At 43.6% G+C, this 22811-nt stretch overlaps 2 protein-coding genes across 11 annotated transcripts in view; one reads left to right on the top strand and one right to left on the bottom strand.

Moving 5' to 3' along the window:
* The window catches only part of NASP (nuclear autoantigenic sperm protein), a 72670-nt gene that overhangs the window by 23686 nt on the left and 26173 nt on the right, over positions 1-22811 (top strand). The gene's annotated exons all lie outside the window — the stretch shown is intronic.
* Positions 1-22811, bottom strand: part of CCDC17 (coiled-coil domain containing 17) — a 29895-nt gene that overhangs the window by 5086 nt on the left and 1998 nt on the right. For 3 of the 10 annotated variants that reach the window (XM_083509513.1, XM_083509517.1, XM_083509522.1), the window contains exons 2-27: positions 18950-19156; positions 18435-18572; positions 17630-17692; positions 16757-16874; positions 15813-15972; positions 15470-15589; positions 14894-15027; positions 14047-14181; positions 12913-13139; positions 12460-12545; positions 11868-12083; positions 11132-11354; positions 10684-10794; positions 9382-9539; positions 6763-6804; positions 6141-6282; positions 5868-5960; positions 4871-5078; positions 4657-4763; positions 4059-4199; positions 3048-3202; positions 2621-2741; positions 1749-1865; positions 1236-1333; positions 930-1142; positions 358-532 (exon numbers count right to left, since the gene is read on the bottom strand). In XM_083509513.1, the coding sequence (XP_083365639.1) occupies positions 358-532; positions 930-1142; positions 1236-1333; positions 1749-1865; positions 2621-2741; positions 3048-3202; positions 4059-4199; positions 4657-4763; positions 4871-5078; positions 5868-5960; positions 6141-6282; positions 6763-6804; positions 9382-9539; positions 10684-10794; positions 11132-11354; positions 11868-12083; positions 12460-12545; positions 12913-13139; positions 14047-14181; positions 14894-15027; positions 15470-15589; positions 15813-15972; positions 16757-16874; positions 17630-17692; positions 18435-18572; positions 18950-19138 (3690 nt within the window). In that variant the 5' untranslated portion in view covers positions 19139-19156. Of the gene's footprint in view, positions 1-357; positions 533-929; positions 1143-1235; positions 1334-1748; positions 1866-2620; positions 2742-3047; positions 3203-4058; positions 4200-4656; positions 4764-4870; positions 5079-5867; positions 5961-6140; positions 6283-6762; positions 6805-9381; positions 9540-10683; positions 10795-11131; positions 11355-11867; positions 12084-12459; positions 12546-12912; positions 13140-14046; positions 14182-14893; positions 15028-15469; positions 15590-15812; positions 15973-16756; positions 16875-17629; positions 17693-18434; positions 18573-18949; positions 19157-22649; positions 22786-22811 lie in introns of those variants that run through there. The other 7 variants (XM_083509520.1, XM_083509514.1, XM_083509518.1 and 4 more) reach the window with 7 other exon arrangements.

The raw sequence follows: 22811 nt of genomic DNA, 5'->3' as shown, positions 1-22811 counted from the left end.
TTCTCAACTATACCATTTCAAATTACTCTGACATGCCAGTTTTCTGTGAGCAGGGGATTTTTGTCCTTAGCAGTATGAAGTAATACAGCTAAGAAAGTCAACTTGTTTAGAAAACTAATAATACTAGTGGTTGTCTTCAGAAGTTGATAAATGCCTGTTAATCAACATGTACCTAAAGGCACAGCAACAGAGACCAGGTTAAAGGTTGATAACTATTTTCAAGTGCAGAAATTTCTTAAGACTGGTTATAAGGAGGCAGAATTCCTTATTTCCATATCTCTGTATAGTATTCTATCCCAGTCATGTATAAAATTTTGTGCTAAACAGGGCATTTCTGTGAATGTGATAGCTATTCACCTTGATGCCATAGGTGGGAATGTATCTGGAGACATAGGTGAGGCTAAAAGGCTGTGGACTGCTGCCTGGCACCCGGGTTAGTTTCTGATGTATCCAGGTGACAATCTCCTCATCTGTGCTTAAACTCTTAGGACCTTCAAGCTGGTGAACTATTTCCCGCACTGAAACAACAGACCTATGTGAAACAAAAAGCTGTATTTGCTGTGGCCCACAGTTATGGAATTCTATAATTATTTCCTACCAAAGTGTGTTGATGCATGGGGCGAGACCCTTGGCTCACCCTTCTGTTAATCTGATTTGAATGTAAGATGGACTGTTGTTTTGTAAGGTTCCTTCTGCCCTTTGATTAAAAAAAATAATAATCCAATCAATAGGCTCATCAAATACATAGTCCACCATAGAACACACTATAATAACTCAGCTTTTATGTATGCGACTACAGTGAGACCAAAAATTCTTAAAAGTAATAGCTGGCAGTCCTCTTAAGGGAGACTTTTCCACAATTGCTATGATTCCATCTTTTTTACTTCCATCCATCCTGCAACCACTGAGGAGACAGAAACTCAGTTTACCTGTTGGTCATGGCTTCATAGAAGCAACTTTCTCCTGCAGTAGGCTTGGCCGAGTCTGAGTAATAGACACCATCAGAATAGTCAGGCCTGGCCTGAAAGAGGCCCACTTTGGCCCAGTTTGCCTGAGGGACCATGCTTCTTTGTAAAGTTTGATGGCTGGAATTTACAGGCGCCTTGATAAGCCTCACTAGCAGGGTTGCACAGGGCACATACCTACAGGGAAAGTGAGAAGACAGATATTAAGAAAGCTAGTTTGATGATAAGATGGGGAAGGAATTGGAAATGATGTAAGTGAGAGGGGCTCACCGTCCTATTGATGTCAGAGAGCTGGTAGAGAAGGGCTGATCTGGGCAGGGACTGTTGTGAAAAATACGGAGCTGATGAGCACCATCATTGAGGGAGACCTGAGGAAAATAGTAATCAACATCTATCCACAGACCCCTTTTTCCTCCTTCTTGGGAAACAGGTAATGGGAAATATATTGTGTTCCCCTCCTACCATTTGCATCTGAACTGTGGAGAGACAGCAACATTTTTGGGTAGGGCTCCAGGTCACACAGCAGTTATGGTGGGATGGGATTTTTGGCATGGCACTAGAAAGCATGAGCATTAATAGTAAAAACCTATCCTGTGAGATCTAGTGGGAATGTGAAACATTCTTGTAGCACTTTGGTTGTCAGCAAAAGAATGAGAGTTCCTGAAATACCCATGAAGAAGGAAGGCATTTTCCTGCTGGAGCCTATCAGCATTATAAACCATGTCCTAACTTCATTTTCAGAACTGAGGCTGCTTCCCCTGAATTCCCCTTCAGTTAAATCACCTGGATCCCCTTGGCCTCTGGTTCAGGGGCTTTGTGTGTTCCACATTCCACAAAAACATTGAGAGCTGCCCAACCGATCTGGATGAGCTCAGAGGTTAAGCGATTGATGGAATAAACCTGTAAAATACAAAGGGACATTAGTTCATTCCCCCTTGGCAGCTAGACCCATAGTTCTGTTTTGTGTTGGAGGTGAGGTGGAGGTCAGGAAGATGTTGCCATAATGTCCTCCATTAAGAATATAATAGCACTGCAGAATCAGACCAAGGGCCCACCTAGTCCAGCATGCTGTTCTCATAGTGGCCAACTAGATGCCTATAGGAAGCCTGCAAGCATTCTGCTGTCTTACACAGGCATTCCCTTCATCTCGACCTGAGTCTCCAGTTTTAACTACTACTTTGTTTTAGTATACACCTGTTTTGTTGCATTTTAATTATGGGTGTTTATATTTTAATGTTTGTGCAACTCTTATATTTTGTAGGGTGCTTAGAAGCCTATTTTGGCATTAAACAGTAAATAAATAGCACCAACAATACTATTCCCACTTGTGTTCCCCAGCAACTGGTATTCGGAGATATAATGCCTCTGCCACTGGAGCCATTAATAGCACCCAGTTCTAATATGATGAGAGAAGGAGAAAAATGTCTCTATCCAGTTTATCCTCAGCATTCATAATTTTATACAGCTCCGTCATCTTTTTTCTAAAGTAAAAAGCCCCAAATGATGTAACTTTTCCACACAGGGGAGTTGTTCCAGCTCCATTCCAGGAAAGGTAAGGAAAGATACTTAACTTCCTAACTCTTGACCCCCCCACAGGACATGCTTCATTCATTGGTAGCATTCTTTGCACGCCCTTTACCCATACCAACACAAACCTTTAACAGAAGAGTTGCACAAGGCGCTATCACTGGCTCTCTGATTTCAACTGAGTAGTTGTAAAGTGGATCAAATATGCTGCTATTCAGGTCAATCCCAGTGCAAATGTCTGGCCCAATTCTGAAAGGAAGAAGCAGAAACAACCTTCAGCTAGATGTTTTCCATAAGAGGGCATTGTTAAGCTCCTCTGTTGTCGTGGCACCTTGAACTGAAGCAAAACCCTTTGCGTGCTTCAGGACATAGCCATAGAAACATTAAAATCAGGGGTAGGAGTCTGAGGGTCATTCTGTCTGGAAGTCTTGCACAGACAGAACAATTGTGATAGTGCCCCATTGAATCCCACCCATAGCATGTATGTAGCCTGGGAGAAGCAGAGGAATGATGGCATTTTAGGGAAGAAAAACCCAGAAAACTATTCCTCCTTACTGCATGAAACCACTGGTGAAGATACGAGCAGTGACCCTGGTAACAGTGACACCATCAGGCAGGAAGCGGGCTCCATCAATGTATAGATCAAAGCCATCTCCAGCTCTGAAAGGCTCTACAGGAGGTGTCTCCCTGAAATGATGAATAAAAGCTTCCTGTGGGGGGAAAAGTTGTGATGATACTAAATGGCCATTTTACTGCACTTTCACTCAGTTTTAGAGGTCCTTTTGTTTTAACAATCCCGAAGAGTTTATTATCATGAGCAAACATAAATGCAATTCTTTGTAAAGAAATGTAGAGAAATGCATGCTGGTGCAAAAATCTTAATGCCACATATACTCTCAATGGGGTCTGAAGTAGCAGTGATTGACCAGGAACGAGACCTCCTGGGGGCCATAGTAGATAGCTCAATTAAGATGTTGATCCAGTGTGCAGGAACTGTGAGAAAGGCAAAATCCATGCTAGGGATCACTAGGAAAGGAACTGAGAATAAAATTGTTGATAACATAATGGCTTTATACAAATATATGGTGTGACTGCATTTGGAATTCTGTGTACCGTTCTGGTCACCTCACCTCAAAAAGGATATTGTCGTGTTGGAAAAGGTTCACAAAAGGGCAACCAAAATGATCAAGAGAATGGTGCAACTCCCCTATGAAGGAAGGCTGCAGATTTGGGACTTTTTGGTTTAAAGAAAATGTGCATGAGATGTGACACATGTTTATAACATTAAGCATGGCATGGAGTATATGGAGAAAAGTTATTCTTCCTCTCTCATAACACCAGAACTCCTGAAGACCCAATGAAGCTGAATTTTGGAAGATTCAGGACAGATAAAAGAACTGTAAACTGCAGTGCCCAGAATTCTTTGAAGGAAAGGAAGTGCTTCAGATACGCTTTAAAGGTATAATACGTATGCAGCCAGATTGTGAACTGAGTGGAGGTGGAAGGTCTGTCCCAATTATCCCAAGCCCTGTAGGGACTGTGAAACCGTCCTTGCCCAGCACTCACATGAGGCCAGGTTTTTGCTGGGTCAAGTGGAGGTGGTGACTCTGGTGGAAAAGGTTGCTCAGGTTTCTGGGTGCTGAAGACGTGCAGCCTTAAAGTAGCATCACCATATATCTTGAAGTCCTGATGATTCTCTTCCATTGACTAGGAGCAAAGCATTATGTGCAGATGGGAATGAAACAAGAGGAAAGCATAATAAGGCACAGCTTAAAACATGGGGCTTTATCCAGTACACATAGCTCCACTGGCACAACATAAATTCCATTTCTTCTTCCCCATGTGCTTCCACCGCATGTATAGCAGTGTTTTATTCCAGTGGAGCTGCAGCACTGGAATCAAAACACAACAGAATGGAGGCTTAACCAATGATTCAGTCCTCTTAAGTATTACATACTGTTGCTGCCATATAAAATATTGCTCTGTGAAGATTACAGTTGTCTTTACTAGAGTAAGCCAGTAAGGAGTGTTGCATCAATAAGAGCAGCAAGACCGAGCCAGGCGTTAGATGTTTAACATCTCTTCAGCCTTTTGATGGTGTATTAATATTGGCGTACTTTACCTACCTGGTTAACTTTGGTTTGCTTTACAGGAGTGGACTTACCATCACTGACAGAGCTACAACAGGTGGCACAGGGCCATGATACAGAGTCAGTGTATGAGTCCCTGTGTTCCAGACAGGCATCCCATGTTCCCCTTTCTTCATTGCACCTGTGCAAGCAGAATGCAGAAAACTTAATTCCTAGACTAGTAATCAGAAAACCTTAATTCCTGTGGGGAATCATAGCACCAGGCAAACAGAAATGCCTGCAGCATACCTGTAACCATCACTTTATGGGATTCATACATCTTGGTCAGTCTGAGCACAGCCCAGGCAGCCAGCCATTCATCACTCCCTAGTAGTGGCTGGTGTTGAGGCTTGAATCCTTTGTCCCAGGGGGTGGGTGCTACCCTCCCACTGGGCCAGTGGTAAAAGCGAGCAATAAGGATCATGTCCTGCTGCAGCTCAACATCCCAGAAGATTTCCTGAAGGAAACAAAAAGAAGCAGTTCAGGTGAGCCAAGAGTAGTGCTATAATTTCCAGCACCTTCTACCTTTCAATTCCCTCTGCCATGCACCATATTCAAAAACCACCTAACAGTTTTCATGGATTAGGAATGAGCATGTTTTTCTCTGAGCTCAGAACTGCTTTTACACCATTGGCAAGAAAACCCAAAGCCCATATTTTGCAAACAAGCAACATGATTGCTTCTTATAGTTAGGCATGGGCATCCACAAGAATTATCCCCAGGATTGGGGAAAGTAAATACTCTAAACCAATGTAAATACTTATCTAGCATCAGAGAACTGGTCTACCATTTCTGGTAACAGGTGACTGAGTGGTGGTGAGGTCTGAGCAAACTTGGCCTCTGAGAAACAAATACAGTGGTACCTCGGGTTAAGAATTTAATTCGTTCTGGAGGTCTGTTCTTAACCTCAAACTGTTCTTAACCTGAAGCACCACTTTAGCTAATGTGTCCTCCCGCTGCCGCTGCACCGCTGCCACACGATTTCTGTTCTCATCCTGAAGCAAAGTTCTTAACCCGAGGTGCTATTTCTGGGTTAGCGGAGTCTGTAACCAAAGCGTCTGTAACCCAAGATACCACTGTACAGTATTCTAGTGCTTGCAGCAATGGTAGTGCTAAGTAACCATCTAATCAGTGCAAGGATAATAATCTGTCTGAGGACACTCTGTGAACTTCTCTGCTGGACTGGGATGTAAACCTAAGTCCATCTCCAAGCCTAATGCTCTCCTGCCAAAGCACCATTCTATACCTCCTGTTCTCCAAACACGAAGTAGCCATGTTTAATATTGGATCTCATGGAATCGGTGCAGCAATTCAGTCCCGAGTCCTTGGTGGCAATCACCTGAAATCAAGTTTGAGAAAAATGTAACCCATGGTCCAACTTCCTTTTTAAGCTTTCTAGGTGTTTCTTCCTAAAATAATAAAGAACTCTGGGATGGTTCAGCTAGAATGCTGAACCAGGGTGCCAGCTGAACACCACTATGACACTGGGGCTATTGACAGAGCCACACATGTTCCGTACCTGACCAGTTTTCTGATGGTAACCAGTTAGCCGGACAGCCCCATCTCCTGGTGGGGCGCCTTTTACTCTATCAAGGATGAACCCTAATTGTCTTCTTTCATTCTGCTGGGATTGTGGCCACTCGAGCACTGCTTCAATTTTCCTGAAATAATCAGAGGCTTATTAACTCACTGCTCTTCAGCTGTTGCCCCTGTCTTTCAACAGCAAGCAGCACCTTTCCCCTTCTCAAACAGCAAAATGGCAGTTCCCCACCAAATCAGAACCTTGCTAGATTAAGCAATAAAGCTGGGTTACAAGAAAAGTAGAGAGCAATTGATCCAGTACAATTATGGCAGCCCAGATTTCCATCTTTACCACTTCTGAAACAGTGTCTCTCCTGGATCCTTTCCTCTTCTAAATAGGTTGGATAAAACTTCTTCAGGAGACCATGAGGAAGTTCTTTCTCTAGCCAGCAGAAGGGCATTTTGCTGTGACATCAAATACAGTGTATATACTGTATATCTGGCTATTAAAGCCAAGTAGAGCAAGCGTCTCATTGCCAATTTCTATTGTGACAGCATAATGTGGAGAGAAATATAATATACCCCTGCAAAGGAAAAGCCAAACTATACTTCGTATTTACCTAGGAAGGTATGGAGAAGCCTTTGGTTTCTGTTTCTGGGTGCTGCCAGTGCCACAGCCAGGGAGGTAACAGGGAGAGATGGGGGGAAATGAAAAAAAAAAAAAGAGGGGAAGGTTGATGTATGTGAGCATACTGCAGCACAAAGGCCAGAAAGGGGTTTCTTGAAGAACCATATATACTGCCCAGCTGGGTGTTAGGGGAGCAGAGAAGGAATGTTAAAGGTAGTTGATTATATAGGGGTAAGAGTAAGTAAAATGTGACAAATAAGAAAGGACATAGGAAGGAAAAATACTTTTGCTAAGTTTAATTTATATGCATGAAGGTTCCTCTTGGGAAGATCTGGTGAATCATGTGTACAGTATTTCATTAGCAAGCTACAGGACAACTCCGCAACATGCAAAACTGAAATAGGCTCATACCAAATAATAAGTCAACTACCACAAGCTGGAGACTGGCATGAGGTAGTCTAAAAAGATGGCAGAAAGCTGAATGGAATCTTTCTACCTCATATCTTTGGTCAAGTACTCCATCCATACTCCTTTTCTGTATCTGGAGTGAGCAATGGTGTTGCACCTCCCTTTTTCAGTAGCACATTCTCAACAAAATTGCCATTGAAAATATTAGGCACTGAAAGTAATCACAATATTGGGAATAAAACTGAATGAGGCCCAATACAAGTAAGATTCTCAACTATAGAAGAAGCCATGTTGATGTGGAACAAAATAAGGCAATAGGTTTATGGCTACTGAATGAAGAGAAAGACAAAGAAGAAAGAAGCACAGTCTAAAAGGAAGTCAGCTTGGGGGCTGCTTCTCTTGTTATACTGTTCGTGAGAAGTTGCTTCAGAATCATTTCCCTCTTTGTTTTATCACACTCTGATCTAGGTGACATTTGGGGCATGAATATGAAAGTAGCTAGTGTGCAATTATTTGTTTTTCATATTATGTACTAATTGTTGTTGGCATTCATTTGTCTCGGGGAGACAATGGAGGAATGCACCTTTGGAGGTGAAGTCAAACTGTTGGAAGGTTGTAACTCCTGTAGAGATGTGGGAGAGACATGTTTTGTTAAGTTGCTAAAATCACTAGGCACAGTACAATGGCTTTTAAAAAGAAGGCGTCCTACAGATTCACACCAGTTTTAGAGCCCACAAACACAGGGATGCACTTATTGATGAGCACATACGGAAGGAAACATCAAAGAGAGCAAGCAGCTTCTAAAGAAACAAAAATAGAAGACGTTACTTCTTGGTAGCCTACATTTATTGGTATTGGCCTTAGCCAATTCTAAAACTTAGACTTTACTAAGCCAGGGTGGCCTCTTACATATATCCCTGCTGGTACCATGACAGTCAGCATTTCCTACCTAAAGGAAATAGGCAAATGCTGACATTTTCCATTGGCAGAAGCCTCCTTTTTCAAAGAGATTCTAGATGAGTGGGAAAGGATTAACCTCTGGGGTACTGACCAGAACAGTTTCTAGGTGGTAGGGACAGAACCACTTTAAAATGCTAATTTAGCAGACGTTACCAAGATGCTTAGAATTTTCAGAGGGGAATGACTCTTGCAGTCACTGAGAGAACCTTCTTCTTCTTGTTGTTGGCATCCCTTGATGTCACTAAAATATAATACACTTAAATATTATCCAGTGGTGATCCCTTAAAGATTAAAGAGGGAAGAGTTGCAGAATTGATCACTTCAAAAGGGTGGATGGGGCACTAATTCTAAAGGAAGAGGGTGAATATTTCAGCAATATTTTTTGTGGGGGTTTTTTGTTTGCATTTCACAAGCACTTCAAGTACATGGCTTCCAATATAAAGTAATCACACTGAAATTGACTCAGAGGAATAATTAGAAACATGATCCTATCAGCCTACTTTAATAGAGGCAGTTTGGTTTTAGAGAGGATTTTTGTATTCTTTTTTTTTTTAGGACTAAAAAGGTGCCTGTTATATCCTCTCCAATGCATAAACCAAGCCAAAGGCAGTGTCCTCAGCATTTGCTAATGAGGCAGCCTCTGAATATAGGATGTTCCAGTTAGCAGCTATTGATAGACTAATGTGCCATGAATGTGTGAATGTCTTTAATCTTGTAGTGATGGACATGGACAGACACACACAACAAGGAAGACTCTAGATAATCATGACAGAAGAATTACATTTTTAGGGATCATATGTACAAACAGTTATTCTGAACACATTTTGGTGTTCTGCTGCCAATGGGAAGGTCAGGAGAAATCTCTCCTTGTGGTATGGTATAGTCCGTGGAAATAAAATATTAATTGATGTTGTGCTTTAGTTTATATGGTCAGTTGCAGGCAGAGTAGACTATAACTACCCTCTGCTGTGCAGATGGGTAAGTACATCCAATCCTGCCACCATCAAAACCTCATGCAGATGCAGCCTTAAAAACAGCCCCCATATCCTTAATTAAAAATACAGAGAAAATCACAGACGTGGGTGGATTAGAGATGCATAATCTTTTAGTTGTTTCATTTATACACAAAACACACAGAGACGTATACAAAGGAAGACAGGAGGCATTTCTGTGCTGACTTATCTTCGTTAGAAGGAAAGCCTAGTCCTGAAAGGAGAAAGGGGTGGTCTTCCTCCTTTCTCACCTTTTATTGGGTTTGTATTGGAGAGGCTGTTCCTGATCAGGAGGAGAGTCAACAAAGCCAGTGTAAGGAGGGACAGAGAAGAACAGGCTGGTGGGGGCAGGGTAGAAAGAGCGCTGGGCTGCAGGAAAGTCTGTAGGGGGTGCTGTGCAACTGGACACCTGCATTTGAAAGAACAAAATATAACAGGATTAAACAGGTGAGGCGGGGTAGCATGACAAGCAAGGCGAGGGCAGTGTAAATATACTGGGGGTGAAAGGAAGCTTCCAATCTCCTGATCCTACTTTTCAAATGTTCCTTCCAGTGGAAAGTTTGCCATCCACCTGCCGTCATTTCTACAAACCACCTTGCTTCCACTCAGTATTAGCATTGGAATGATGGAAATTTAAAACTTGCTTTCCCCTCTCAGTAATACAGTACTAATTTTGTTTGGAAAACTTTAAGCTTTTGTTTCATGATTTCCAACAATTTGGGTCCTTTTTTTTTTTTTAAACATGGAACAGTTGTGCTGTATGATGCACTTTCTGGGCCCAGGATTGTGCAAGTCAGTGCAGGAGCAAGGGTGGGAGAGCACTGGATTGGTAGCGGCAGGTATAGATGAGTATGCTTGTTCCTGCTGCCACCAACCCAGTGCTTCTCCTATCCTCTCTGCCATGCTGCCTCACTGTGTTTGAGAGACTGGTGCAGTGGTGGCACCCCATCTCACTGAGACACTACTTGAGAACCTTGGACTTTTCAGTTGAGTGACAGATAGAATTATTTTTTATGCTAGGAATTAAAGTAGCTACTTAATTGTTGAATTAGTTATTAATTCATCTGGAGTTTTATATGAATGTGCTAAATAGTTAATAGCTGGGATTTTAAAAGGCTTCAGTCAGATGGTAGCATACTTCATTTATTCCTTTGAAATATCTAATTAATACATTTTCACTGAGTTTGCTCTTAGCCTTATCTTCCATGGATACTGGATAGCTTTAACCTCCAGTTCAGCTATCAGTGGCTACTACTAGTTATGATGGCTATAACCTCCAGGATCAGAGGTAGTATCCCACCAAGTACCAGTTTTGGGGGAACAGGAGTGGGAGGCTATTATTGTGCTCATGTTCTCCTTGTGGTTTCCCAATTTTTCACCATTTATCTATTATTTCAAATTGTCTTTTTAGTGTCATTCTGGTTCTCTGCAGCAAATAAATATTGAGGACACAAAGAACCTGTTTTTCAGAATCTGCCCTCAAGCAATGCTAACTCGAAAAAGAGTTAAAAATAACTTCGAAAGAGACAATAATGCCATGCAGTTCAACTCACTGTAGGAGGGTATTTGTACAAGGAGGCATTGCCTGGATGAATCTCTGCCATCGACTGCATGTCAGCATCTCTTGCATTCACTAGTCGCAAGTACAGCTCTGCTTTACCCAACTGTGAGGAGAAAACAAGGTGTGGTCTGGTTGGGATTAAAACAGATGCGAAAATAACTGAAGACGATGTTGGACTAATTTATCTTGATCTGGCCAAGGTGTTCTGAGGAACAGCCATCATTCCAGGAATGTTTCTATTCAGTCAATGAGGCCTGAGATTGAACCTGTCTCAAATCACACCCCCAGCACAATGCAGAAAGTAGGTGCTCAGTGTTAAGGGCCAATGTTAATGGTTCACCATGAGTCTCTTGAGAGCACGAGCATGACACTCTCCCTTCATGTTGGTCAGGAAATAATTTTCTGGGCACTCAGCACTGACCCTTGCTAAAGGTCCTCACCTGGGGCACACCATTCAACTGTTCTGGAGTGAGGCTTGGCTTCATAGGAAGCACTCGGATGGGGATCTTCCAGCGCCCACACATCACTTGATGTAGATGGTCAAAGATGTTGATTTTGGCCCACCCCCTGGGGGCCAAATTTTGGATCTCCAGCCCATAAGCATCAAAGCCTCCAGATGCTTGAAGCTCGGTTATGAGGGTGATGGTGGTTGAAGGAAGGACTCTGAAAAGCAAGCACAGACAAAGGTAATACATACAAGCCTACCTTTTTCTCTACAAATCTGAATACAGAGTTCACTGTAGCCATGTTTCACATGGGGGTTTGGCAAAGAAGACTATCTTCTATATGACACTAACGTATCTGACATCTAAATAAGAACAGACAAGAATCTGGCACGTGCAAAACTGGACTGAAACAGCCTATTTTATGGCAATCTGAAGCTCATACTAATCCCCAGAGTGAGTGGTTCCCATGCCAAGATGATAGGGCCCTGAGTCTTCTAATGGGTCAGGATAAAAGCAGTTCATGGTAGATGGTCTTCTTTGCATTGTTGTTTAGAAAGGAATCTTCTACCACTTATCATTGCATTTGTCTTGAGCATTATTTTGCTGTACACTATATACATGGAAACAATGAAAACAAATAACTTTGCCAACTGGGAATGGCTGCCCAGATAATGACCCGGGAACAGAAGAGATGAGATGTCATGTCATGGCAAAAGCCACTGAAACTCACCTTGGGACTGGTTGCCTAGCTGCTAAGATGGCGCAGCACCCTCTTTGCCCATCAGTCACATACTGTGGGTATTGACCCATATCAGAGGAGACAACGGGCAGTGGGGTGGGCTTGCCCAACTCTTGCCCATTACGGAACAGGCCGGAGACCAGGCAGACTTGATAGAATGTGGGATCCAGGCCCAAAAGAAAATCATAGAATATCACAAAGCCAGACCTGCAGAGAGATGATAATTTGTCACACTCATGTAATAGTTAACACAGCTTGCATGCCACCCCAATCTGAGTGAAATTCCAGGGGTTCTAGGCACTTCCAGGAATTAGGAGGGTTTAGGCATACAGCCTATCTCCCACCACCCCAAACACTTAACAACAGCTATTTTCTATAAGCTGGCTGCAGTCCAGAAGACTCAACAGGCTAGATTCCAAAATGTATCCCTAGAAATGGCATTAGGATGGAAAAAAAATGAACATCTTCACTTTACATGGCAGTGTCTACAAATACTCTATGCAAGAATGAGACAGAAAAAATAACATATGCTGCCCTCCCCCTAGCCCAACCCAGAATGATACAGGTAATAGAAATGACATACGCCGGATCATAGGGAGCTGGTCCCAGGGCATCAGAAGGGTCCAGGAAGTACTGGCTCATAGCTGTGGCAGATGCTCTCATGGGGTCCTATAGCAGGCAGAAATATGAGAGCTGTTTTACATTACCAAATAACAGAAAAAGGAAATATCAGCAATCAGTCTTAGCAGGAATAAAGAGGCTTGCTGCCCCAAGGAAACTCTTAAGAATATAACTCAACAGCTTCAGATAAATCATTCACCCCTGAGCAAAATGGTCAGCATATTTGCAACGAGCAGAGCATGAACCACTGGATGCATCTTTCTGGAGTGAACACAGATATGGAGAGAGCCAACCACACAGGATGATAGCTCTGAATTATTGAAACTATAGAAGTATTTTTATACTATCTCCACTCCAAAAGCATTTATTCAGTATGACTTTTGCCTGAGGTTTCCCAAGTTAAAGGGGCACTAACCATGTTACTAGCTGGAAAGGTAGGGTCAGGCAATCCAAGAAGAGGGGGAGGAGGTGGCAGGGGTGGAGCTATAGGAGGTGGCAGGCGGGGTAGTGGAGACCCCCTCTTGGGATGTCTTAGCTTCATCCTCTCTGTGTCATGTCTCAGGCTGCCAATCTCTGCATGCAGCTGAGCCATCTCTGCCATGTGTAACCGCTGCAGTTGCGCCAGCTCTGTGCCTGAAGACCCTGATGAAAAAGAAGATGAGCAGGGGGAGCCCATTAACCAATACTGGGAAAGAATCCTTATGAGGTGGGACAAGAGCCTGCATATTATTCATCTGGCTCTTTGTAAAAACAAAGCCAGCTCAATGTCCTTATTTGCTTTTGCTGGACTGGCACTACTGAACATTTCAGCTACATCTCCAAAGCCATTTCGTTGTGGAAATGTTGCCCCCTTCCTGCCCAACATTTCAAGGAGCACATTTGGCCATTAGCAACCTCCATACTGCAGATGGAGTGGTCTAGAAAATTTGGGGTATGTGTAGAATCACAAAGAAAAAGGACCTGCTTGGAAATCCTGGCAGTATAATCTATGTGTCAAATGAGTAGATGAGATTTGGTGCATTTAGTTTAGGAATTGCTTCACATAAAAGGAGTTCCAAAGTGATTTACAGGGATAACAAACAATATCAATAAAAATGCATTAAAACAAAACAAATATACTAGAAGTGTTCGTCCACAAAAAAACCCAACAATGTAAAATAACCACATCCCACCTTGAATAAAGATGAACATAAAAAATAAACAACCAAACACCAGACCTTAGCACTGCCCAAATGCCCAGGAGAATAATGAACCACGATCTGGTTGGCAAGCTCACTGCAGTAGACTACGGTACTCAGCCCATCTCTGCCATCTTTCATGATTTCTCTCCATAATGGACAACTATGGAGGCTGAATTTTGCCAACAGCAAACAGATCTGGTTACTGTCCAAAGAGAATACTCTGCACTTCCACTTAAACCTCCAAATCAAAGTGCCCCAAATCAAAGTGATTGCTTAGGTGATATATATGCCAATGCCCTGAATTGCAGAGATTGATGTATCTTAAACTTCTTTGGCCCAACTTCAATAGAGTAGGCTATGGTCCCCACCATCTTCTATTTTCCTTCTGTCCTTCAGGATCTTCGACTTTAATATCTCATCTTCCAGCCTCTGGTTCTCCAGCTCAACAGACAGGAGCTCAGCATCCAAACCCCGTGGGTAGGAGTTCGGGCTACCTTCATGTTCTGCAAGGACAAGAAGAGCCAATCAACAACAAAGATGGCTTGGAGACGTGAAAGAGCGAGAAGTATTTACTAAGGTTTCTCAATCTGCATAATCAGCAAATAACCATTTGGCATCATACACATTTATGATAGCACATGAGCTTTGTAAGAGGACCATACTGTCCAGTGGAATTGATTCTCACTTGGCTGTGAATAGTAAAGCCTTTTTGAGCTCAAGGCCTAAAGGCAGGGACAGCCAACATGATGCCACCCAGATGTTGGACTATAGCTTCCATCATCCCTGAGCATTGACCATGTTGACTGGGGCTGATAGAAATTGAAGCCCAACAGCATCTAGAGAGTGCCACAATACAAAGTTGAAAGCTGCAGCGATGTGAGCTAGAAGCTAGAAGCCAGAAGGAAAGAAGCAAAATGCTTGTGAGAACCATGCCTAATTTCTGATGGCTGGCATTCAAGCCTGTGGCTATGGGATAAACAAAACTGTTTTGGGCTGATAATGTTGTGAGCTCCTCTATTGTAGGCTCAGGTTGTGTGTGTGTGTGTGTGTGTGTGTGTGTGTGTGTGTGATATATATATCATAAAGACACCACAGTCTCCACTGTGGAGTAAGCACTTGGAACCCCTGGAATTTCACACTACTTGGATATTGGTGTGGCATGCAACACTACAATATCCAAGTTTGGAGAGAAGAAAACAGGGAAACAAAGCTCACTCTTCTTTCTGCCCTTGTGCTCAGGCCTTGCTCCTACTTTCTCCAGGGCTGTGGCCTCCACCTGCAGCTCATACATCTGACGGAGGATGTTATGGTCACTGCCTCCCCCCTGCAAATAAGCCAGGTAAAGTGCCCTGCAGGGAAACACAAATGCATCATCAATTTATTGGTGCTATTGCTAGATTCTCTCCTTCTGACAGCATTTCAAAGTCTTTATTAGCTTAGGGTGGTGGTGGTGGGGAATCAAAGGAACTATTTTTCCTGGCATGAAGATGAATACAGCTGGGCTTGCTAAATACCTGTATTTCATGAAGATGTGCAACATAGTGGGGAAAAGGGACTGACTGTGCCCACTGGGAAGAAAGTTGTTTCCTCTCTCATCCATTGAAAAGTACCTGCTTCCCATCCACCCAGAGTAGCAACTTGCAACTGCAGAGCTTCCCAAAAGTGGGACAGAGAGAAATCCAGGAGAAAGCTCCACAGGCAACAAACAGTGAAAGATCTAATAAATTGATAGTCAATTCTGTTTACAGAAAATATTGTCCCATTTAGTCTTGCAGCTCCCTCCCTACTCACTGTATCTCTGAAGAGAGGGGTCCAACTGCTGCTGGAAATGACATAGACTTGAAGATCTTTTTCTCTATGTTGCCCTCAGCAATGTCTGTCTGTCTGTTGATGGGAGATTTGGGTTTGCTTCTAAAAAAAACCCAATAAGGTGTGTGAGTATCATCTTACTTTTTTCAATCAGTGATAATACTTGCTTCCCACAATGCTTGAGTCATGGATAGACTCCCCAAATGGTCTTTTTCACCTTTTCTGACTCCCCTATTCCAGCCTCAGATAGGGAATGATCTTAGGCTTCTCCAGCCTTTGATGGAACTCCATCCATTCCCAGAAATGGTCCCTCTTTGAGCCTTACCTGGTCTCTGCTGATACCTGCAGGAGTTCCACTTGTTTCCGCAGAGCATCCAAAGCCAGTTGGTTTTTCCCCTCCTGGGTAGTCAACTCCACCAGCAGCTGTTCAATATGAGATGTAGCTGAGTTCCCTAGTTTCAGTTCAGACAGGCGCCTATGTATCTCTGGATAAACAGAAAATTTGACACACTTTATTAGAACACCTAGACCAAGTCAACATATTTCCAGAGGCTCCCTGAATTGGATTTCCATGCAAAATATAGATACATCATTTCTCTCCATTATCCTGTATCAGAGCCCTGATCTGCCCAGCTGGGAACACGTTATCCCTGGTGAATTAATATGCATCCTTTGTCCTAGTTCTCAGAAACACCTGATAAGGAAAGCAAACCTGCACTTTATATGTACTAAAGATTGCAGTTGTGTGCTTATTACCGGTACTTAATACCCTACCCCCCCCCACTCTGAAAAGAAAAGAAAAATCTTACATATAGAAAACTTGCATATCAGGGAGAAGGCTAGAGTATAAATATATTCCCTGAAATGATAGTCTTCTATATGCAAAATGGGTTTTGTGTTGTTGTTTTGTATGGAGGAGAATTCAGTCATGAAAATCTTCACGCACAGTCTGAAGTGGAACAGTCCGGACACAGGTTTACCATGTCATCTGCTGTTTCTGAGGACTTGGCCTATGCATCCTCCAAATATACGTAAGTAGACAAGAAAGCTCTCAAGTACAAAATTAGCTGTCGGTAGTATTTGTGGATGGGTCTAACTGCCTCCTTCCCTTCTGTAGAACTTGTGATATCATGAGCCTTGTGTATCGGGCCTGGCCATTTGCTGGATAGTGGTGGCTGTTTGCTCATCCTTTATTGTTTTGAACTCCAGGTCATTCCCTTTACCTGAAGCAAGAAGGCAGTAATCTAGTAGGTACTCTCATTCTCTTACCATCCTTCTGCTGCTCCAGATACTGGTTTCTGGCCTGGATATCTGCCAAATGGCGCTCATGTTCTTCTGCCATTTGCTGTTGGCGCTTCCAGTATTCCCGCTGGTGTCTGTCGTTATCCTAGGAGTCAAGGAAAGATGACAAGTTTGATATGTTTGATATGCCAGTGATGCAATGCTTCAGAGCTAAATGCCCACGAGAAATGGTATGTTGTGGTGAATTAATTGTAAATTCCAGAAGAAGTGATCTCGGCATGCCCTCTACTGAAAGCCTGCATGATTTAGTGGCAGAGTGCTGGGCTTAGATGTGAGAAACCCAGATTCAAATCTCCATTCAGCTTTGGGTAAATCACACTCTCTATCAGGCTAGCCTACTTCCTAAGTGGTAAAGCTTAAAGCTGTTCTCTAAATTCCTTGTAAGGAAAGACAGGACACAGCCATTACAAAAATAATATCATATTGGAATGGATTTCAAATATTTATCTCATGAACGACTACCACTAGCACTAGAACAACTAACACCTGCTTGTAGGATTTGCATTGGCTACTAATCTGTTACCAGGACAGGTTACTGGGAAGACCACCATATCCCTGTGGTCAGTGGGAGAGTTTATCCTGCATATTCCAAAGAGCTCAGGTCTGCTCCACAGTAACTCAGAGCAGAGCTTTTAGTGTTGCTTCCCCTGTTCTGAGCTATGATCTGCACTTTCTGGTCTGAAAATGGAACAGCACAGGAAGGAGCTCCACATAGCAATGAGTTTTTGTAAAGTTGTTCCTCACACAATTCTGGCAATTTTAAGCACTCCACTGCAATCCAGAATTAAAATTGCTTGAAGCCTGCAACATTTTTTAAGAAGTCTTTAATCACTGTTTTACCTCTGCCTGGAATGTCCTGAATGTAGGAAGAGTGTCTTCCAGTGACATCCTCAGTTTGTGGAACTGTGAAAGGGAAGAATTCCTTAGTGATTATTATTATAATTACTACTACAACTTATTACCCACCCTTCACCACAAGGTGGGTTACAACAGTTACAACACAATATTAAAAAGATCTTGAAACAACTTATTCAAGTTCTGGGTGCTAATTAGGGTATTGTTTATTGTTTTATTTAAGGTTGCCAGCTTATTTTCTGGCAGGACTATTGTGCCTTCTGCTGTGTGTTAAGCAGAAATGATACAGGTGAAGCTTTTCCATCACTCTGTCTCAGTGACAGGAAAGGTTTCACCTGCTGAATTTCTTATAGCTGTCCAAAGAGGCCTATACTTCCATGGGCAATCTTGCTGTTGGCACATCATATAGAGACTAGTTGACCTTTCTAAGCCTAATGGTAAGTTTGTCAAGTGCTCTAAAAACACGTCTAGCAGGAGACTGCAGCTTATTGTCCCTTGGCTCAACTGAAATGTTGGGGTGAGGGAGCTTTCTGAAATGCTTGTAAGAAGTGCATAAGCGGAAAGCTAGACTTGTGGTGGAGTACTCAGATGATGAGCCCTTTGTTTCATCAGCTCAATTTTTCATCTGTGGTGACAAAAAATAATAAAAAAGGCATCAGAGACGAGGGGAAATAACCTAAGTGTTTGAATGAATTAACTACTAAATAAAGTAGTCTAGAATGGAAGTACTGTAAACAAAGAATCTATGATGGAGCAAAGATCTGAGCTCCTCTCTTATTTTCTGCAGTACCTCTTCAGTCAGTTTCTTCAAGGCCTGGCTGTCTGAAACACTTCCTTTATGATCAAAGCTTCTGGAGTGGTGTGCTTGTTCCTCATATTCCCCATCCAAGTGATGCTTCTTTGTTTTTGGAGCTTGTAGCTGATGATGCTGTGCCATAGAAACCACCACCCAGAAAAGAAAGCCAATAAATGGAAGGGGGTGTCAGGAAAATATATTGTTACTCAAATGCAAATTCATGGAAGCTAAAATATCTAAACAGAAGGCTTCAAAACCCTCTCAGTTCATGAAACACCTCGAAACTGGGGTGGGGGAAAATCTAGGCACACCTTCCTCCTCCTTCTGCTGTATGTGTACATACACAGGAAAAAGTTTAAAATATTGATGGCTTTTTGGTATGACTGGAAAAGCCTTATACGCCAATGCAGTCAGCAAAATTGCAGCACGTAACTTTCCCCCTCCAGCACACAAGCTAGTAGGTCCCAAAATGTTGGGGGAAAGTCTAACAAACATTGCCAGGTCTTTACCATGCTGTCCGGAGTCTCTGCTTTCTTAGGTTCTTTCCCATTACAGAGGGCTTGCCTGTTTCGGTATCTGGCATCAGATGCAGTCTCCTCTCCAATGCAGAATTTTTCCATGTGCTTTTCTAGCAGCCGCCTGGAGCGGAACCCCATCCCGCAGTTGGCACAGTGGAAAGCCACCAGATCCGTCATCATGAGGAGTGACTGCTGCTGCTGTTCCACAAAGGGTGGTGTTTATTTGGAAGGCACTGGGCACTTGTTCTTCCTTGCAGGAAAGGACTACAACAGCATATGGAGTTTCTATAGTTGCTATGCTGGTAACTGGCAGGTGGTGCTAGCCAGCCAAAATGATGCAGCAAAGTAGCCCAGAGTGATTGGAATAATCACCATGGCAGTAGCTACTGTTTATGTTTGCTGTTACCTAAGATCTGTTAAGGAGAGTAGATCTGTGTGTGCACCTGGTCTCTATTTGCTTTTTATATTTCTGACAGGGCCCTTTCTGTGATAGCACTCTGTAATATCTGGCCTGGATTGTGTGCTACTACAAGCCTAATCCACAAGCACTTCAATAAAAATGTTTATGTACATATAGTCCATTCCTAACCATATGTACAAAGTGGGAAAAAAGTTTATGACATGAAAAGGTGTAATAATAAAAAGGCCTAAAGTAAATGCAATACATAATATTAACCAAATCAGTAAGAGCTGTTACTGGGAAACTCTAAGTGCAATCTGAGAATCGAAGAAGGAGCTGAGTCTATAATACCTGGTTGGGGTGTCAGCCACCTCCCTGCATCAGTCACTAGAGGGGAGGGACAGTTAAGGAGAGTGTATGTTCTTAAAGCTATTCCTTCTTCTTCTGTTGTTTATATGCAGGGCAATAAAGGCTGTCCCTACACTCCGGCATTCGTGCATACATGGGTCTGTTTCCACGCGCACATTTGTGCGCCTTTGACTTGGAAAAGGTTCAGAAAGGGGCAACCTAAATGATAAATGGGATGGAGCAACTCACCTGGGAAGAAAGGTGGCACAGCATTTGGGACTTCTTAGTTTAAAGAAAAGGTGAGTAAGTGGTGACATAATAAAAGATTATAAAATTATGCATGGTATGGAGAAAAAGGATAAAGATTTTCTTCCTCTCTCATAATGCTAGAACTCAAGGACATCCAATGAAGCTGAATGTTGGAAGATTTGGAACAGATAAAAGTAGTTTAAATATGCAGCATATATTTAAACTAAGGAACTTGCTCCCTCAGGACGCATTGATGGCCACCAGCACAGGGAAAATGTATTTATGGGGAGTGTGATAACCCTAAAAGAAAGTGCAGAAACAGACACCAAGTACTGGTATCATAGAATCATAGGAATTGTAGAATTGGAAAGGACCCCCCAAGGGCTATCTAGTCCAACCCCCTGCAATGCAGGAATCTCAACTAAAGCATCCATGACAGGTGGCCAGCCAGTGCTAAAAACCTCCAGTGAAGGACAGTCCACAACCTTCTCAGGGAGTCTGTTCCACCAGTGGCGTAGCGTGGGTTGTCAGCACCCGGGGCAAGGCAATTAATTTGCGCCCCCTAACCCGTGGATTTTAGCACTCGAGTGCAAGCGTGCCCCCCCCCAGATGTTGCGTCCGGCCCCCCTGCACCCCCCCACGCTACGCCACTGGGGCTGGGGGCGAGCGAAGGAGCCAAGGACCCACCCCAAGGCTCAGCAGGAATTTATTAAATTTATTATTTGCGGAGCCCCCGCGGGCCGAGGCAGCTGAAGCCCCCTCCCCTCGGGCGCCTCCCCGCCCCCTCCTCTCCTTGGGCTGTAGGTGGAGCTCCAGATCCGGGCTTGGCGAGCGCCTCTCCTCCTCCCAGCTGGGTCCGGGGGCTTCCAGCCGTGCTCCGTCCTCGCCCCCCCCGCCCTGCGGCTGAGAATTGCGCTGAGAGCCGGAGCCAGCGGCGCCCCCTTCTGCCGGGAGACTCTCGCCCACCCGCCGGCTTCCTCTCGGAGGGTTTTGGGGAGCGCAGGGCGCGTCAAGGCCCCTCGGAGCTCTCCTCCCTCCCAGTCGGCAGAAGCAGCCGCCGACTGTGGCTGGGCCGAGGGGATGGCGGCGGCGGGGTGCGGAGGCTGCCCGTGCCCGGCCAGTCGTCGGTGGCGGCGCTGCTGCAGCGCCTGCTCCTCCTGCGAGCAGTGAGTGGAGCGCAGCCGCAGCGGTGGCGGGGGCCCCGGCGGAGGAACTTGTCCCTTCCCTCTGGACTCGCGCCCCCCCCCCCAGATGTTGCGCCCGGTGCGGCTGGCACCCCCCACGCTACGCCACTGTGTTCCACTGTCAAACAGCTCTTACTGTCAAAGTGCTTCTTGATGTTTAGTCAGAATCTGCTTTCATGTAACTTCAATCCATTGGTTCGGGTTGGCAAATTTGTTATTGCTGAGTTTGAGACTAGAATTTGAAAAGAAAATTTGTTGGCAAATATATTTTTTAGTATGAAATCCTCTTTTTGAAAAAGGGCATTTTTTTTTCTTCCTTGGAGATGATAGATTGAAAAGAAACTAATCATTAGTGTGTTGTCATAGCCAAGTGTAGATTTTTATGGGGCCTTGCTACTTCCTGCCTGTTAGTTACATTGCTCACTGCGTAATTATCCAGTGGTATCATTTTTCCAAGTACTGTATGTAGAAAATTGAACCACCATTATGAACAAGACCCAACAAGTCTGTAGCAGCAAGGGAAGCCACTGACAGATATGGGCATCCAGCCGCTGCTGACGGCTTGGGTGAGGGCGGGGCGTAAAGCAGGAAGAGTTTGTGAGCTTATTTTGCATTTAGTCACAACCATAATGCAGTGCGCTGAATTAATTCTTTTATCTGTATTTTCTGTTTATTTCTGTTGTGAAATATTACATGTGCTGGTTCTAAAAGCAAGTAGAAATTCCGGAATATAACTCATTGTTGAAAAGCAAGATTTTAACCCTTGGTTTAAAGGAGTTGCTGTCACCTAAGAAGCAGGCGTGGTTACTCCAGCAAATCTACCACGGTGCTTAAGTTTATACTCTGGTTTCTCTTCAGATCGTATAAATCTTTCGCCTTTTACTAAAGATTTCCGTGGAGAGGAACAGTTATGAGTTTACAACTAATTTTTTGAGGCCCCGCTTCGGTGGGGCTACTTTTTTGCTGTTAAAAATAGATTTGAATGCTTACCAACTTCACAAAAATCAACAGGCATAAAACAGTGTTGTTAAAAGTATGATGCTGTTCGTTTCTTTTAATGCCGACCCATAGCGAAGTTTTATACGTGTTTAGGCGGAAGCAAGAATTTAAAAAGTCTGATTTTGAAGTTACCGGTAATTACGATTTACTGTATATCAATGAATGAAGGACTGCCGGAAATGTAGCGTTCTGATCGCTAGCCCATCGGACTTGGGGAACCCTGTGCAAATGCCCCCTCCGCCATAAAACTCCCTCGGTGACATTGGGCTTGTGTCTCTCAGGCAGCCCATCTTATAAGGGTGTAAAGGGAATAAAAACGGGTGGCGGGGTGCCTGAGCTTGAAGGAAGAGCGGAATAAAATGCCATGGATACGATTCAAAAAAGGAAAAGTTGTATACCAAAAGGCAAAAATAAATGAATCGGGCAAAACGCAAAAAAGGTTGAAAACGGAAAAGTTAAAAATTACGAGATACCAATTATTCTGCACTAAAAGACCCCGTCATTCGTCTACCTATATAGCTGCTTCTCCGTCACAAGAGAGGCCACATCCCCCTTAGAACGCTCCTCCGGGTAGGCTCCATGTTATTAACTTTGGCTTGCACGTCATTTTCGGAAGTGCAAAACTCCAGAAAACATGGGGAAACAATTAAGGGGCAGGCGCCGCAAGTCGTGC

This window comes from Podarcis liolepis (assembly GCF_965112155.1).
Source record: "Podarcis liolepis genome assembly, chromosome: 6".
In the NCBI taxonomy this organism is placed as follows: Eukaryota; Metazoa; Chordata; class Lepidosauria; order Squamata; family Lacertidae; genus Podarcis; species Podarcis liolepis.
Note: the sequence above shows the minus strand (reverse complement) of the source record. Positions and strands in the feature narration are given on the sequence as shown.